A 17,212-nucleotide genomic window follows, 5' to 3' on the forward strand; every position below is an offset into this window, starting at 1 on the left:
CTCACTCCATGCCTTCTGTTCCCCAGCTATTTCCCCAGTTCAGCTCAGCACAGGACAAGCTTCTCAGCCCAAACACCAGCTAACATCTCTCTCTGTGGCACACCAGACCTACAGCTTGTCCAGGTTTTGGACGCAGTGTTTCAGATGGGATGCTACACTTGCAAAGGATGCAGAGCAGTTCACCCTCTCCTGGTGTCACGCCTAGCAGTAGCTACCATGACATGCAATGGGCTCTCTGCATCTCTCAGATACTCATAACCCATGATCCAGCTTGAGAAAGCTGTGTTGTTTTGGCAGGAGGCACATCAAGAGCATTACAAGGAGCATCCAAGCCAGCTTAAAAGGGGAGGGTGTTTGTCCAAGCATATTCCATTTCTCCATATTGCCAACAGCTCAAATGAAACAAAACTCACCCCAAGTTAACTCAGTGACACAAGGACTTACAGCCTTGCTCCACTCACCAACAACATCAGGCCAGAGATGGCCATAAACACCACATTTCCTCTATAGAAACAAACCAACTATAGCATTCACCATCTCCACTACACCTTGAGGTGTGCCACAACACAGCTCTCATCCAACCCAGCTGGCTGGGTCACCAGCAGGAAGGCTACAAGGGAGGTTTCTGAGCAACTGGTGTATTATGGGGAAATCACTGCAAGGAAGATGATACACTGCCATTTACAGCAGGATGCTGCAATTGGACTCACCTCTTCAGCTTTATGGGTTAAAAACTCACACCTTTTTCAGTGGCAAAAGGCAGGAAAGAACATCTTCCTCAAAGGGAAAATCAGCACAAAAAACAAGGAGATGGGTCAGATTTAAATCTAAACAGGTCCACTGCACATCCATCCTAGGGCCACTGTTTATAAGCAGAGAAAGGCAACTTTATACACAAAGATTGCACATTAGTGGTTCCTGGCTTTTCCCAGGAAGAAAAGCTGCTTTTCAGCTGAACTGCTAGTGTAAATATGACAAACCTTCAAACCACACATGGCTGAGCCCGAAATGTTACAGGGAGAAAGGCAAATAAGCAGCGCAATGGAGATGGAAGAAGTCCCGCACCAAAAACACAAGGTGACCTTTGAAACGTCCTGAAACTGGGCCACCATGGGATAAAGCCATCCCTGCAGCCCCGTGCCACCACAGGCAGTCCCTAGTGATGGTTATGGAGGAAAAGTGCTGGGACCAGAGCACAGCCCCCAGCACTGGTGGCAATGCAAAGCACTGCCCACATCTCTCACATCTCAGCTTCATCTCTCCTTAAATGAATCACATCGGAGCAAAGACCACAGCAGAGTTTGTAAATAAGCTTTTTTTTTTTTTTTCCACCTGAAAAATGTGTTTTTAAGCCCTTGGCTGCTACTTGCACCAAGCATTACTTTTCTAACTGCCCGGGTATCTGTTGTCCAAGGCGCCCAGCTCACACAAGCAGCGCACTGTGCTCAGCCCACATAATGTGACTTATGTCCAAAAACCATCTCGCTGGTGGAACAGACCCCTCATGTATTCCCCCAGCCTGGAATCAGGCAGCCATCTGTATTTGTGGAAAAGGTAACCTTGAGAGCTTTAACCCATCCAAGAGGCGAGAAGGGGGGTGGGAGAGAGGATTAAGATAAGGATATATCAGAATTAAAAATTCCCTCTTCCCTCCCCCATGGAGCCCTATCTGCCATCCCGTGCAGCTGTGAACACTGTGTTATCTGCCTGCGGGTTCACACCAGCACTCCTCCTCAATTAGCATAGATAGCTCTCAAATCCTTTCAACAATTTGTAAGCCAGCTTCTTTGCCACCAGCTTTCTTCAAGCAAAATTCTCCCAGGAGGGACTTGGAGGTCCCAGATGGAGGATGCAGAAGACAACTGCCCACAGGGAGGGCTGGAGAGCACAGGAGACCATTTCAACTTCTTAAGACAATCCCATCCTTCTGGTTTCCCCATTATAGAATTATTGAAGTTGGAAAAAACCCCAAGATCATCTAGCTCAACCACCCCACCATGCCCATAGCCACGTCCCTCAGTGCCACATCTCCATGATTCTGGAACACCTCCAGGGAGGAGGACACCACCACATCCCTGGGCAGCCTGTGCCAATGTATCACTGCTCTTTCAGAGAAGTAATTTTTCCTAATATCCAACCTGAACCTTCTATGGAGCAACTTGAGGACATTACCTCTCATCCTATCAATGTTACACCTTGCCAAGGAAGGTCTCCTGTCTGTAACTACCAAACTACTACAACTGTGGCACCAGCAGCATAGTGGACTCCTGGCCAGTGAGGTAGGAAAATAACCAGCCCAGCTGCCAGCATCTTATCTCCATTCGGGCTATTACTGGCAGGTATCAAAAAAGTTCAATTTTGTTTTTGAAGCATGTCCCTGATCAGCCTGGCTCAGCAGGGGGAACTGCAAACAGACCTCTGCCATCCCTGTCCCAGGCAGCACAAAGTCCGCTCACAGAAAGGCAAATAGCACAGGGCAGCCCAAAGAGATTCAACAACAGCAAAATAGGTTGGATACTAGGAAAAATTTCTCCTCTGAAAGAGTGCAAATGCATTGACACAGGCTGCCCAGTGAGATGGCAGGGTCACCATCCATGGAGGTGTTCCAGAATGATGGAGATGTGACACTGAGGGACACAGTTGTAGGACTTGGGGATCTTAGTAGTCTTATCCAGTCTTCGTGACTCTATGAAAATGCCCCTACCTGCATATCAGGGGCTGGTGAAGCAAAGGGACATAAATGCCAGCACCACCCTTAACCCATCCTGAGACAGCCAATGAGAGCTGGATTTTTTCCCAGTCCTTTTTAATAAGGGAGAGAATCTCCCTCCTTTCACCCCAGGGCTGCTTTGTTACCCAGGCACCACCTGAGGCAACAGCACTCTATGTTCGCAGCTAAGAAAAGAATGGAGGAAAGACAAGAAATCCCACAGCAGGGAGGCATTTAGCAGCCCAATGCTGGCATAAAGCGACTGGCAGGGCTGAGACATGGCATCCCATGCATAGGGGTGTCCTCGTGGGGACAGACCTGTGCCATGAATGAACTGCGATAAGCGGGCCAAAAAGCACCCAAAGGCAGCCCCTCTCCTGTTCCCGTGCTATTTCCAAACAATGCCATTTTTCCAAAACTAAGTGTTTTGCAATCCTTGAGCAATCCTTTCCTTTTGAAATAAAAGTGAAATTTTCTTCGTTCTCCTCTAGGGCAGACAAACACACAACCACAGCAGCAACCACCAGCTCCAAATACAGCCGCCCTGCAGACACAGCGCTGCACTGGCAGCTGCTCTCAGTGCCTCAGGAATGCTCCCAGGTTCAATTTTAACCTGGAATTTTCCTGCTCAAGAGCTTGACTTCTTTTCTGCACCGAGTTCCCATAACCGAGGGATTCCACACTATTCAACTCTTGGATGTTCTTAATTTGTTTCCCTAGAAGACGTTGCTTGGTGTCTCAGAATATTAAAACAGACGTATCACTAAGAAGCCAGAGTGTTGAAGATGACCTGCTTCTCACAGCAACATACAGATCTTAGCAAAGGCATGGGAAAAGTGACTCCACAGCAAAATGCAACCAAAGCCAGTAACGTGATTTGCTCCAAAAGAAATGGAGATGAATCAAACCCGAAGGAAGCAGATTTCATGGCTGTGTTAACTGCCCTGCAGCACTTCAAACTGCCAGTCCAAAGGCAATATACAGTAGAATTTACATTCTGCGGTCGTTCAGCCACTCGTGTGGTGCAAAAGGCCTGCACTTGAAAATAAAAACCTATTGAAAACATTTCTGGAAGAGATTCACTGTTTAAAAAAACAAACCAAACAAAACACCCACGAGCTGAGATCGAGCAACGCAGTCACAGAAAACAGGGATGGATGCAGCTCAGTGCATATTGGTGGGGCAACATGAAGGGTTAAAGTTCGTGGTGGCCTCATGCAGCAAGAGCATGGAGGCTCTATTTAGGAATCAGAAATAAGGAATTTTGCCAGTTTTTACCCCTGATAAATCCGCATTCCAATCTGTCAGCTATCTTGTTATCCCCAGAGCTGCTGAAGTGTCTCTGGCTGTAACCACGCATGACTCCAGCTTTGAGTAATGGAAATAAAGTATGCGTCCTGAAACTGCGGCGTTCCTTTCCCAACCCCAGAGGAAGAAATGGACCCCGAGCAGCTCAGGGCCCTGGTGCAGGCAGCAGGAATGCTGCACACCCCGTGCCCTCAGCTGCCCACCCCAGCAACCCCACGTGGGAGAGGATACCTCAACGTTTTAAAGAAGATGCCAAGTTTTCACCTAATTCAGCAGCTTTGATCATCCTCAGTAACAAACAAATACCCTTCTAGATTCACAGGTCCAGTTTGGTTGGCAATTCATAACCTGCAAACATTTGGAAGCAGTATTGTAAAATTAAACAAAGCTATCATTTACAGGAAACCCTGCCTCGAGTACAAATTATAGAGTTGTTAAGTTTATCTGGCAATGCCTTGCCCCTGAGTGCTATATAATTATTCCTAAATCTTTCAGGAAAGAATGCAAATATTTTAAAGCCGTAATTCACTGACAAGGAGGAAGTCCCATTTAACCTTTTGTGCATATTTTGATACCTAGAAATTAACCCTTCCTCACCACAACTATTCCTGGTGAGCTCGCTGAGCTCTCTGCAGCTTTAGGATTGCTGGAAAACGCCAGCCCTGGAGCCAGGCGTGCCAGTTCCTGCACGGAGCCTTCCCGGTAAGGGAGGTTTCTGCTGCTGAAAAGGCTGCTGTTCTGGCAATCCCTTATAAAGGAGCCTTTAACAGAGCAGAGAGTTATGCAAAGTTCTGCTCTCTGCATCTCTTCAGCAGGGTGGGTTCAATGGGGCAGAACAGCCCCGAGCTCCATCCGTCTGCTGTTCCAACCAGCCACATCTCCCCTGCCCGCCAAGCCACCGCTCTCCAATTAACCCACGCTAATCACCCAAAGCCACATGGCTGAGAACGGTGCCACCTCTCTCACAACGCAGCCCCTGTTAAAAACCACCCAGACCCAAACCTTGTCAAAAGGCAGCACTTGGGCTATTGTGTGCTCTGCCAAGCAGCATTATTTATTTACAGAGCTCAGCGCTGGGCTGTGTCCCCCAGCAGTTTCCAGCACCGCTGCTCAGGTAGCAGCAGCTGCCGCTGGCTGTGCACCAACACCACCCTTCCTTCACTCACACATGAAAAGCAAACATGGCGGCTGCACCAAGGTGAGGCGTCCAGCTAATCCAGGAGTGTCACAGAATCACAGCACGGCTTGGGTTGGAAGGAACCTTGAAGATCATTCTGTCCTGACCCCCCCTTGGCATGGGCAGGATGCCAGACAACCTCAGTGGTGCAGATTGGTGCTTCCAATGCACAACAGACCCTGGGTTTTTCTGCTGGTGGAAGCAGGTTGATGGATTTCCATCCTCACCGCTAGCTAAAACCAACAGTTCTTAGTACAAACATAAACACTGCACTGAGAAATCACCCAAAATGGATTGAAACCCCACTGTGTGAAGAAGCCCAGATGACCCAAACCATTACCTGGCTCTTTCAGAAGCTTCAGTAAGGCGCTGTGACTGTGTCACTGTGCCTGCAGAGTGGACACAGCCCAGATTTATGGTCCCCACACCACCTCTGGGCTACAGTGGGATGCTATGAAACCAAACTGACTAGTCACTGTGCTAAAGGAAAGCTCTCTCATTATGAGAGCTAATGAAAGCCAACCACAATTATTATGTAAACAGCACTGAATCACAAGCAGATGCTATCGAAGCCATTTTTTCCCCCCAGTAAGAAGAAAAGCACATGGTCCCATGGCATCCACAGCTAAGTGCCTGCATGGAGCCAAACTCAGTTTGTTTGCTTTCCTTCAGCCCAAACATGAGCAGCAGCACTGCTCTACCCTTATCTGCACACGGGGTTTGTGCCCTGCCGTGGGACCAGCATCACCTCGTTCTGTCCCCAGGCCTGCTGCCACCCCAGCACTGTGCACAGCAGGTGCTACAGGAGCACACCTTGCCTGGCACCACCAACACACATCACCAGCAGTCTGCAGACACACACTGCTGCCCCCATGCCCCAGCAAAGGGCAGACCCAAGCTACAGAAACAGCCCATTATCCTCCTGCAACCTCAGTGGGAACAAAAAAAATATAATAATAAACCTTACACAACTCAGAGCAAAGGCAAAGCCAGATACCCACACACACCTGGCAAGGGAATTCACATGCAGCAGGTTTCTAATTGTTCTGGTGCCTTTGATCACAGTGATGCCCTGTCCTCTCATGGGAATGGACCAAGGAAACCCAGGATATGTGCATGAGGTTGTTTCCCCCCTCACTGCTATCACACAAAGCCTTACCCTATCTCAGGGAAATTTCTTTGTAACAGCACCCACTGGAGCTGGGCGAAGCTGTTTGCTCTTTCATTTTCCATGAGGCAAAGTTACCTTCTGAGCTGACAAACAAACAAAAAGGCACCTTGTGAAGCAGCTCCCTGAAGCCAGATGGCTAAAAGGCACTCCAACAAGATCCTTGTGTTTGTAGAAATAGCAAAAAGCAGTGTTTCCAACCAGTAAAATCCTGGCTCTATCCTTATATTAAATCCAAACAAGCTCTGCTCTTCAGAAAGGGAAACAAAATGGACAGCCCAGAGAAGCAAAAAGTTTGTATTAAAACCCTTGTAATCTTCTTAAAACACCATTATTAAAATCTGCAGCACCAGCCAAGAGTGATTTATCATTGCCTGTCATCACACCCTGCAGCACGGGGATTTTTATACCTAACAGTCAGTGCTACCAAGCTCCAGGCCCAACGCATCATTTCTTAAAGCTGGCTCTTTTCTGCCAGAAAAATCCCCAAATCCAGAAGAGTTTTTGGGGATGCCAGCCACACGGAGCGATGCGACCCAGCACCAAGCTTGGCATCTGCAGGACCCAAAACTGAGGTGCTTTGAAGCAGGAGGATGTTATAAGTCAATGTAGGTAAACAATACACAGACAGTTACTCCAGCTTCTTTCTGAAGAAGAGTCAATGGGCCATGAAGACTTGGGCTGCCTCTTCCGAAGGCACCATGAGGCACCTGGATCTCTCTGAAATCCAGACACCCTGACATTTGGGGTTTTCCTATGAAGCTGTTTCTCTCACACACCCCAAATCACCAGCAATTTCTAGAATAGCACAACAAACCACAAGAGGTTAAACCTCCTGCGCTGCACTTAAACTAACCTAACTGTGACCCCAGGAAAGGAACAGCCATTGGATGTTGTGGTTCTGTAGAAACTCAATTACCAAAGCCAATTTCCTATGAGTATTTGAAAAAAAAAAAGAAGGAAGAAAAGCAGCAACAATGCCGACAATGTGTATGGGCCACATATTTTCACCTCCTGAAAGCTGGCCCGTAAAAGATCAGTTCCTATTCCCACAGAAATGTTGAAACATATTTTAAACATTTCATCATTGTTTGCTCCCATCTGAATTTGCTTAAAATCCAGACAATTCTCAACTCCTCAATTGGAAACATTAAGAGAAACGTTCCCTCAAAATCCTTTGGTCCGGGCAGATGAGAGAAGGATGGACATCCCAAAACCTCTGCTGGAAAGGGAAAGTAGTCCATGAAACACTAAGGAAAGTCTTTAGACTAGGAAGCAGGTGAGGCAGCCCCTAACAAAGTCATTCTTCTTTAATTAAAATGCTTGGCAATTTAAAATAACAATAAAGGAGGCAGCAGCTTCCTACCAGAGATGCACAAAACCCAGCAAACAGACTGGAAGAGGTTGCTACAGGGGAGCTCACAAGGTAATTCAGGGAGCAGGGGCGAGAATTCAAGAGTTTTCCTGAGCCCTCACATTGCTTAGCAATGGGAGAAGGAAGTTATCTTCATAATCTCAGAAGAAAGAGAAAGCAGAAGGAATGCGAGGAATGCGAGGAGGTTATTGCCCCGGAGACCAGCGCTGGCAGCCCCCCGCCCCCGGGAGCTGGAGGGGGGGCACAGAGCTTTTTGGTTAACAAGGACTTCCTTGGAAAGGGGAAAAAAAAAAGAAAAAGAAAAAGGAAAAAAAAAAGGCAAGCAGAACAAAAGCAGGGAATTGAGTCCCGAGGATCGCTCTTTTTTGGAAGGAGGTGAAAGATTTTGCAGCAGACACAGCAGCGCTTTCCAGGGAGTGGTGGGGTCACCAACCATGGTGGTGTTCCAGAACTGTGGGGATGTGGCACTGAGGGATGTGGGGATGAGCACGGTGAGGTGGGTTGGGGCTGGACTTGGACATCTTTCTAACCTTAATGATCCTACCATTCTACCATGATTCTCCACCATGGTGCTGCCCAAACCTTCTCCATCAACACACAACCCTGGCTGCACCCCAGAGACAAACACATTGCCCACCCCACCTCCACACACACCAGCACCCTGCTGGGACCCTTCCAGCCTCCATCATTGCCTACCTACACCTCCAAGAAAAGTAAAAAAAAAGACTCATCTGAGACCTTCTCCCACCAGGGTCACCTCACACCCACAGCCTCATTTCAGCCTAAGCATTCCCTGCTCCTAGCCCAGAAGGGATGCACACACAGTGCAGGGAGACACAGCATCCCACAGCACGGCAGCTCTGCCCGGCGCCTCGCTCTGCTGCAGTCTCAGGGAGAATAAAAAGCCTGTTGACATACGAAAGCCACAGAAAATCTCCCTGAAATTACAAAACAGTCCTAAAAACATTGTGCAGGAGGCCTGAGCTGCACAGTGTACACACTCCCATTCAGCCTTTAAAACAAACAGCTACACGTCTAAGGAAACATCTGATAATTAAGGCGATTTTAACAATAGATAATCATTTGACTATGAATCGTACGGAATGTAACGACTGCTTATTCTGGCAGAAAAAACAGAACTTTCTATGAAGCATCTGCCAAGGAAAACGATACTCCCACTCAGCCCGGACCGCGGTTGCCGGTAACCACACAGTGCACGAGGACACAACGTGCTGCTGTAGCGGAGCAGCCCTGCAAGCTGCCGGAGCTCAGCGCAGCCCCGGCTTCTCTCTGCCCCATCTCCAGCAGTCTCTCTGCTCCCAGGCCGGTGCTCACACGCTGCCAGCTGCCCCCCGCTGCTCCCAGTTGCTCGATGACATTAAAAGCAGCTAAAAATACATCCAGGGTTTTGCTCATTTGCTTTTCTGAGCTCGTCACAAGGATGTTCTCCGACGGTTTCCTCCCGGCCCATGGACAATCGTTTTATTAATGCACCCCAGGGTGGGAGACAGCAGTCCTGGCTCCATCAGGCAGCCAGGCACACCTGTAGGCAGAGCATGAGGAGCATGCAGTGTTCCCTGGGGCCAGTCCCTACCCCAGAGCCCCCCAGTGCCCACAGCCCAGCGTTTCCATTGCCCAGGAGGGCACAGCTGGGTGACACAGTGGTGACAGCACTCAGGTGACAACAGGGCAGCAGGGCACTCCTCCAGCAGATTCAGGCAAGATCCTAAAAGCCCAAAGCTGAGGGGCCAAGTGATTCCTCAGCCTCAAGGAAAAGAACCTCTCCCATGCACCACCAACAGACACACCTATTCCATGAGATTGGATTAAATGAGAAATAGAAGCATCGCTCCTAAGATTGCAGAGCTCTGCCTGCTTGCAGCCACCTAAAAGCCAATGTTTTCCAAATCTGCCTCAAGAACTCCTCTAAAACCTCCACACGAGGAAATGATGAGATGGGAACACATTACACCTCCACAGGGCACCCCCAGGTTAACAGATGATACCTTCCACCAATCAGAGAGAGCTTTTTTCCCTTTTTATTGGGGAAAAGAAACACCTCCTTCCTACAGCTCGCAGGAAAAGGGAAGAGATTTCCACGAGTCCAATGCCTTGGATCAAGAAGGAGCCTCAGCTCAAAGGAACGCTGGGTTTTTGGTTTTAAATCACAGCCACCCACTGGGATCTCAGGGATGCCACCATCCCCACCACCAATTCACTTCCTATACCACACCAACAGAGATGCTCTCAATGCCAGCCCTCCACACCAGGCAGCTCTAAGTGCAACAGAAGCAAGACCGCACATCACCGTGACACAAAGTATCACAGGGCCATAGGGCAGAAGCTCCTACAGACCTCATCTTAGGAAAATCCCAGCGCACATTCCTCCTGGTGGTATCTCTTTACACCTCCAACACCAGCTTTAAATGAAAGGAAACAATTTCTCTGCTTTCCTTGCTACAAAGAACAGGTTGTACACCTCTCATGGAGCAAGCAGCTGACCAGCTGTGCGCTTCTTTCAGAAATGCCCACTTACATCGGCAAGATATAATTAAAATACATGATATACCTGCCATTTACATATTCTAAACCTAATCTAAATAAACATTAACTCGAACTCCTAGGTAATTATGCACAAGGAATACCCATTTAATCCAACCAGAACAGCAATGGCGTGGATAAAATAAAAAAAAAAAAAAAAACATCAGCCCATTGCAGCACAGCGTTGCACAAACCTGCTGCTCTGGAAGAACATAAATAGGGTGAAATACCCACACGAGATGCCCCCACGTCCTAGAAGGACTCCTGCACCCACCAAGTGAGGACATGTCCCACTTGCTGTCACACAGCTCGTTGCAGAGATGTCTCTGCCCACACTGCTGCATGTTGACAACTCAAGGCCACCAGATCTGTAGGCTGGGTAAGCCCCGCTCTGAGAGCAGAGAAGCCCTACAAAAAGCAGTTTGCTACAGCCTGTAGGGCACCTTTCTGGAGACACACGAGGAAATCTGGCTGTGCACCGTGATCTGAAGCAGTTCTGCAGGACGATGGGAGAGCAGCACACAGCCAAGCAAACCAGCACCGAAACGTAAAGCAGAACCCAACAGAGCTGGGCTCCTTCCCTCACACACATCATCTCAGAGCACATCGCCTTCAGCTGAATCACCAATGGAGACCAAAGGTCTGGCTGATGACTCATTTTTGGAGGCACCATGTGCACTGCAGACCTTCTGTACCCATGTCAGACCTCAGCCCCCATGAGGGTCACAGGAGACACCTGGCAGTGCTCACAAATCCCAAAGCAGCAGGATGAGCTGTGAGCACCTCTTCGTTTGCATACAATGGCTGAGGAGCAGCCCAAAGGGGGGGGTCAGGAGCCTTTTAACACCACACACACCAAAACCACCGCATCTGCAGGGGAATATGAAACTGCAGCAGGTGTTGCACCCCACACAAGGTTTAACTCCAAGGGCAGCAGCATTCAAGGCACGTCGCACTTTCAAGGAGCACGCAGTGCACTGCATTTAGAGCCTTCCACCAAGCCTTTTAACACAGAACTGCAGAGGACCTGTTGCAGCTGCAGCTTTCCCACATCCCCAGCACAGTGACATAACCCAGGTGGTGTGTTCAGCGTGGCACAGCAGAAAGCCCCTTACCTTACCTTGCTCCTTGCACATCTCTGAGCCCTCCTTACAAAAGGTCAGCTTCACGAGCACTGCTACGAGGATCCAATCTGACATCCCCCAGAGATCACCTTAAATACCATTCTATGAGATAAGGACTGGGACAAACCTTCCAGACACCGGGGGTGCAAGGAAACCTGCCCATGCCCAGCTCCTCAAATCAAAGATAAACCCATTTATTAGAGACCTTCCCAAAGCAGGGAGGGCGGAGAAAGTGTTTTAACTGCAACCGGTCAGACGTTTCTCATTAAAATATTTCTTGGAGAAGTGAACGGGCCCTCAATTTCACTCAGTCACGGGAGAAAAGAGAACCATTAGTCTGCCAATATAAAAGTGCATCCGATTGAAATCGTTTCAAGGATAACGTATGCGGAACTGGAGGGAGCGCCAATGCTAAAGATTACCCCCAACTTCTCTATCCGCCATCTAAAGGTATTTACTTGGGGTCTGTCTGTGTTGTGACAGCGTCCCAGACTGAAATGAATGCCCCTAACACTCCACATTTTTGAACCATTCAGTCATGCATTTTTGTTATTGTTAAAAGTAGTGCGAAATTGCAGTGCATGAGCCGGAGTCCTTGGTGGTCTCCGAGGATTCCAGCTAAAAAGGCACTTCCTTTGTTCCGCGGAGAATGCGGTCCAGTAGGTCATTCAGAAGGGGAAATAAAAGCAGCAGCCCTGGGAGGGAGACGAAGGATGAAACAAAAAGAATAAAATGTTTTGGGTGTGAGCACATTAGCTACCATTTCCTACGGCTGCCGGCTGCGAGCACTCCTGTCCCCGGGATGCGCGAGTACCTCGGGATGGGGGGGGGGGGGGGGGGAAAACAACCAAGGAGGAGAAAAAAAAGAAAAAAAAAGGAAAGAAAGAAAAAGAAATCATTTCGCTGAGACTTCGCCCGCCCGTACCGGGACGGCTCCGGGGGGGGGAAAACGGCGGCCGCAGCACCGCCTGCGGGAGCGAGCGAGCCGGCAACAGGCGCGGGCCCGGCCCGGCTGAGCTCGGGGAGCCGCACCGGGATCCGGAGCCGCAGCCCGGCAGCGGGAAGGCAGCGCTCCCCGCGGAGCCCGGCCCGGCGGAGCGCGGGGCTCCGAGCACAAAGGAGCCGCGATCCTCCCCGACTCACCGCTGATCTCGTGGCTGGGCGCTTCGCTCTGGCTGAAGCCTTTGGCGGCGTAGAGCCTCCGCACTTCGGAGCAACTTTTAGCGCGGGGCTCGGCGGCCAGAAGCAGCGGCAGGCTGAGGGCGGCTAAAGTGCAGACGAGGGGCGGCAGGGAGCCGCGCCGCCGCGGCATGGTGCGGGAGGGCGGGGGGGGGCCGCCGGGGCCGCGGCCGGGGGAGCGCGGCCCGAAGCCGGAGCCGGCCCTCCGCCGAGCCCGCGCCGCGCAGGAGCCGCGCCCGCTGCCGTGCACCCCGCTCCTCTCCGCCGCGGCTCCGCTCCGCTGGGCCGTGCGTGCGGCGGCGCTCTGCAAACTTGGCCCGGCAGGAAGCACATGGGGTGGTGGTGGTGGTGGAGGAGGTGGAGGAGGAGGGAGAGGGAGGAGGAGGAGGAGGGAGAGGGAGGAGGGAGAGGGAGGCGGGGAGGGCGGCAGCCAAGCAGGATCGCGCAGGGCTGGGACAAGCCTCTGCAGCCCCCGGGAAACTCAGGAGCCGGGATCCACCCGCTCAGAGAGGCGGAGCGGAGCTCGCAGCCCAACCCGAGGCTGCACGCTCGCCCCGAGCGGGAGATCTTCCCCGCCGCCCGGACCCGGGCCGGACCCGCCTCCTCCCAGCGGGGCTGCGGGGACCCTACCTGGCTCCGAGGGGAGGAAATCCCTCGGTGCGGGCTGGAGGCGACCGTTCGTTTTGAACTGGAGCTGGAAATGCTGCGGCTCTGCTCCAGGTTTAATACATTCACTAAGCCGATGAGTTTTGACATCGCTGTGACAGGTTTGAACGGTGAGCTTGAAGCACTCGTCAAAACTGACATTCGTTGGTTGGTTTTCTTTTGGTTGTTTTTTATTTTTTTTCCCCTAAGAGTTTTCTGGAGGAAGGCCTCAGCAGCAGCACCTACATGTGCTGGATGCTCAGCCATGTGCTCACAGCCCTGCAAACACACGAGCAGGGCAGCTGGGTGAATGCTGGGGGCAGCCCATGTGTGCACACCTCGTGCTTCAGCCCAGCCCCGCTGCCTGCTGCTGCTCACTGGGAATCACAGAAGTGGTTCTGTGAGAGTGACAGGCACCATCCTAATTTCAGCAGGCTGCAGTGTTGCTTAAGGGTTTGCTAAAGGCCAGGTGAGGATGGTCCACTACTAAAAGCAGCTCGTTAAGCTGTGTCTCATTAGCCGCGTGCTGTGTTGAGGGACACAGTGGTAAGTGTTGGACTGGAGGATCTTAGAGCTGTTTTTCAGCCTTAATGATTCAATGGTTCTCTGGCAGAGGATAAGGGATGGGGGAGGACTCAGCTCCCTCACGCCACCACCAGGACCCCCAGCGCTCCTCAAGTCAAACCAACTGCGGCCCCACATGTGCCATGGGGCAACACAGGAACCTGCGGCCTTCAGACACCCCCCAGCACATGGTGACCAGCGGTGGAACGCACAGGGTTTCCACTGCTTACAGGAACACAAACTGTCCTTCACAAACCTTTCAGCAGTCAGGCCAGCAGCTCCAGGGTGCAACTGGAAATCACCCCAAAAAGTGAGGAAAAGTGAGAGGGCACCACGATGGGGAGGCTGATACAGGTGGAGAAGCTTGGGGACAGTCACCCTGCCATGCACGGGGCCGGTGGGATGAGGCAGGCCTGAAGTTCTCATGAAGTTATAAAGTGTCCCGAGAGAGAATAATCCTCTGGGATGTGGCCCTGCAATGTATGACCGAGTTCTGGTTTTCAAAGTGCTACCTCACCCTCCCAGCCTTTATTTGAAGAGACAATGTGAATTTTAAAGAGAACTCAGCGGGGAGCACTGCATTTTTTATTCCAAAGAGAGAGAGAAAACGAGAGTGAGAAAGTCTGTGGGGTTAGAGACAGCTTTGCCATTTGTTGTTCCCCATAATCCCATACCTCGGCAGGATTTAAGAAACCTCCTGAAAAACACGGAGGGTTTTGTCGACTGCTCCATCAAGTAGTTAAATCAAAGGCTGCAGCAAAACAATGGGAGTGCCTGAAATTTTTCATGAAAAACGTTGTTTAAAAAGAATGGAAAAGTGGCCTCTCTCTCTCAAAAAAAAGGACATTTTTCACTGGATTTTTTCTAATTCTGCAGTGTTTCTTCGCTTCTGGCAGAATAAACCTCCCCGACCTCTTCACCCCAAACTTCTTGAATCATTCCCCTTTCCCATTTCTCTCTGTTTCCCAGGAGAAAAGTGAAGGGGAAAACTTCCATTTTAGTTTTAAGAAGATGTTGAGTGGGTTTTCTTCGGGGCAAAAAGTCTCGCTTGCATCTCTTTCCTACCTCCCTCAAGGTCTCCTCCAGCTGTGTCTCCACCACCAGCCTCAGTGTTTCTTTCCCAGCCCCACAAAACCTCATGGCCCCCTGCAATTGAGGCTGTGGACGCAGAGCTGCAGCTCCTGGGGACTCCCTCCTGCAGCACAGGCATCCTGATGGTGGACACCAAGCGTGTCATGGCACAGACAACTTTAAATCCTCTCTGGAGGAATTGGTGCAAACCCTTCACAGGGGTGCAGGAAATCAGCACAAAGCTGTCACCTGGCGTCTGTTACGAGGATGTGGGGATTCTGCTTGTTGCAAAAAGAGGCTCTGAATATGGGTTTTGAATGTCAACAGCCTGATATTTTAGGATGAGCAGATCCGGTGTTGGAGCACGGGCTGGTGTCTCCTGTTCTTTTTATTGCTTATTTTTATCCTGGGAGTCCTTCCCCCCATCCAGCACACAGAAACATCCTGCTGTGGCTGCTCAGTGCAGGGTTCTGGGTTTGCCTCTCAGTGCCTTCTGCAGCAGGGATGCTGCACATCGTGTGCACGCTTCCTAGGAGAGTGCAAACCAAAGCAAGCTGGAAAGATACAAGGAGGGTGATGGGGAGCAGGCTGGGTGGTGCAGTGGGGCTGTTCCCATGCTTCTCTCAGCATCCCATTCCCAAAACCATTTTCAAGACATGGGGCTCACTGTACAGAGCTCAAGACCATCTCCATTTTAGGGAATGTGAGCGCTTGTCTCTCCCCCAGCTGCACAAGGATTCAGCTCTGTCCTGTCCCCAGACACCCGTGGAGGAGACTTGGGGACACAGAGCTTTGAAGGGCACAGGAATGCACTCATTTGCACAGATTTCCATGCCTGTGCTTCCCAGCTCTCCCCAAAACGACTGTGCAGCAGATGGCTCTGACGCGCAGCGCTCACACCCAGCGGATAAAAATATTCCTCAGCAGATTCCCAGCAAGCTCACGTCACTCAGCGTCGCTCCAGGGCTGGCCACAGCCACTTCTGCTCCCAGGGTCCCCAGGCTGTGTCCCCCCTGTTGCCACCACAGGGGTGTCCTGCTCCTTGTGGCACAGGAGGGTTCCCTGCAGCCCGGTTGGTTGAGAGAGCTACAGAGCTACAGTAGCTGGCCAAGAAAACAGTCAGCAAGGGGAAAAGCACTAAAGATGGGAAGCAGGACTCACTGGGATACAGGTAAATCCACACACGCACTCAGCCAGTAGCAGAGCACCCTCAGGGCTTTGCCCACTACCCATGCAGCCTCCCAGCACCCGGATAACACAGCACCCCACTGGTGGGCTCACAGAACCCTGGAGTCGGGGAGATCAGGACTGGAAGACCCAATGCCTGGCAGGACTGAGCTCAAGCTGCACTGTCCCCTCTGCTCCCCAAATCCCTCCTCAATGCAGCCTGTCCCAGCTCCTGGCTCAGTATCTTACAGTACAAAAGCTTTTCCTAATGTAAATCAGAATTGGCACTGCCTAAAATTGTGTAATATCCCCACATTACCTGAGCTTGTCCATGCCAGCTATTAAACCCATGCAGTACAGCCAGAATAAGCAGTGTTCTGCTGTGCTCAGCAAGGTCATCCCAGTCCTGCTGGCACTGGGCACCTCCACAGGCCTTCCAATGGGACAAGCAGCACCCATCCAGGGCTGGAGCTGGAGCACAGAGGTGAAAGTTGGCTCCTTGTGGCCTGCAGATACGAGTGACGCTGTCAGGGTGAGCTCTGCAGCTCCTCATTGCAGCACCCAGCACTTCATCCAGGGACTTTATTTCTCCCAGAATGCTATTTAAAAAAGAAATTTTCATTCCCCTCCACTCTCACCCCCCTCCCCAGCCCCCATAGTTTAAAGTTTTCAGATGGAAATGTGCAAGTTGGAACTTGCGGGCAGCAAACTAGAGCTTGTGAGGAGAGCAGAGGGAGAAAAAGCAGCGAGATCTGCTCCGAGTGCCAGCAATTGTTTTTATCCTTTCCAGATGAAGGGAAAAGATCGTGTTATTTGCTCAGCGTAAAGTTCCAGATTTTCAGGAATGAAATCTGAGAGCAACATGTCAACATGTCTTGGGAGCTGCAGTGGATGGCGTCCTTTGTGCTCCCGGTGTGCTCAGCGGGTACAAAAAAAAAAAGAAAAGCTCCATTCTCACACTCTGAAGTGGTGGCATTAGATATCAGCAAGATAATGGGCCCAGCGCCCGGCTCTGGTGCTGCTCCCAGCAGAACGGCCCCAGGCAGCCGGCTTTGATGTGCTCGTTTATTTGTCTTTTCTTTTTGCAGATGATATTTTTAACCAATACTGCGGTTTGGGCATAGATCGGGGAGAAAGGGGAAAAACTGAGAGTCATTTTATTGCAGTAGGAGGAAGAAAAGGG

The 17,212-nt window shown here is 50.8% G+C and overlaps 1 protein-coding gene across 1 annotated transcript in view; it reads right to left on the reverse strand.

Annotated features, from left to right (window-relative positions):
* The window catches only part of GPC4 (glypican 4), a 62,621-nt gene extending 49,895 nt beyond the window's left edge, over nt 1-12,726 (reverse strand). Inside the window, exon 1 of the mRNA XM_048959373.1 lies at nt 12,547-12,726. Coding sequence (XP_048815330.1) covers nt 12,547-12,715 — 169 coding nt within the window. The 5' untranslated portion in view covers nt 12,716-12,726. The remainder of the gene's footprint in view (nt 1-12,546) is intronic.
* Nucleotides 12,727-17,212: the final 4,486 nt, after the last annotated feature.

Source organism: Lagopus muta, chromosome 13 (genome assembly GCF_023343835.1).
Source record: "Lagopus muta isolate bLagMut1 chromosome 13, bLagMut1 primary, whole genome shotgun sequence".
Lineage (NCBI taxonomy): Eukaryota > Metazoa > Chordata > Aves > Galliformes > Phasianidae > Lagopus > Lagopus muta.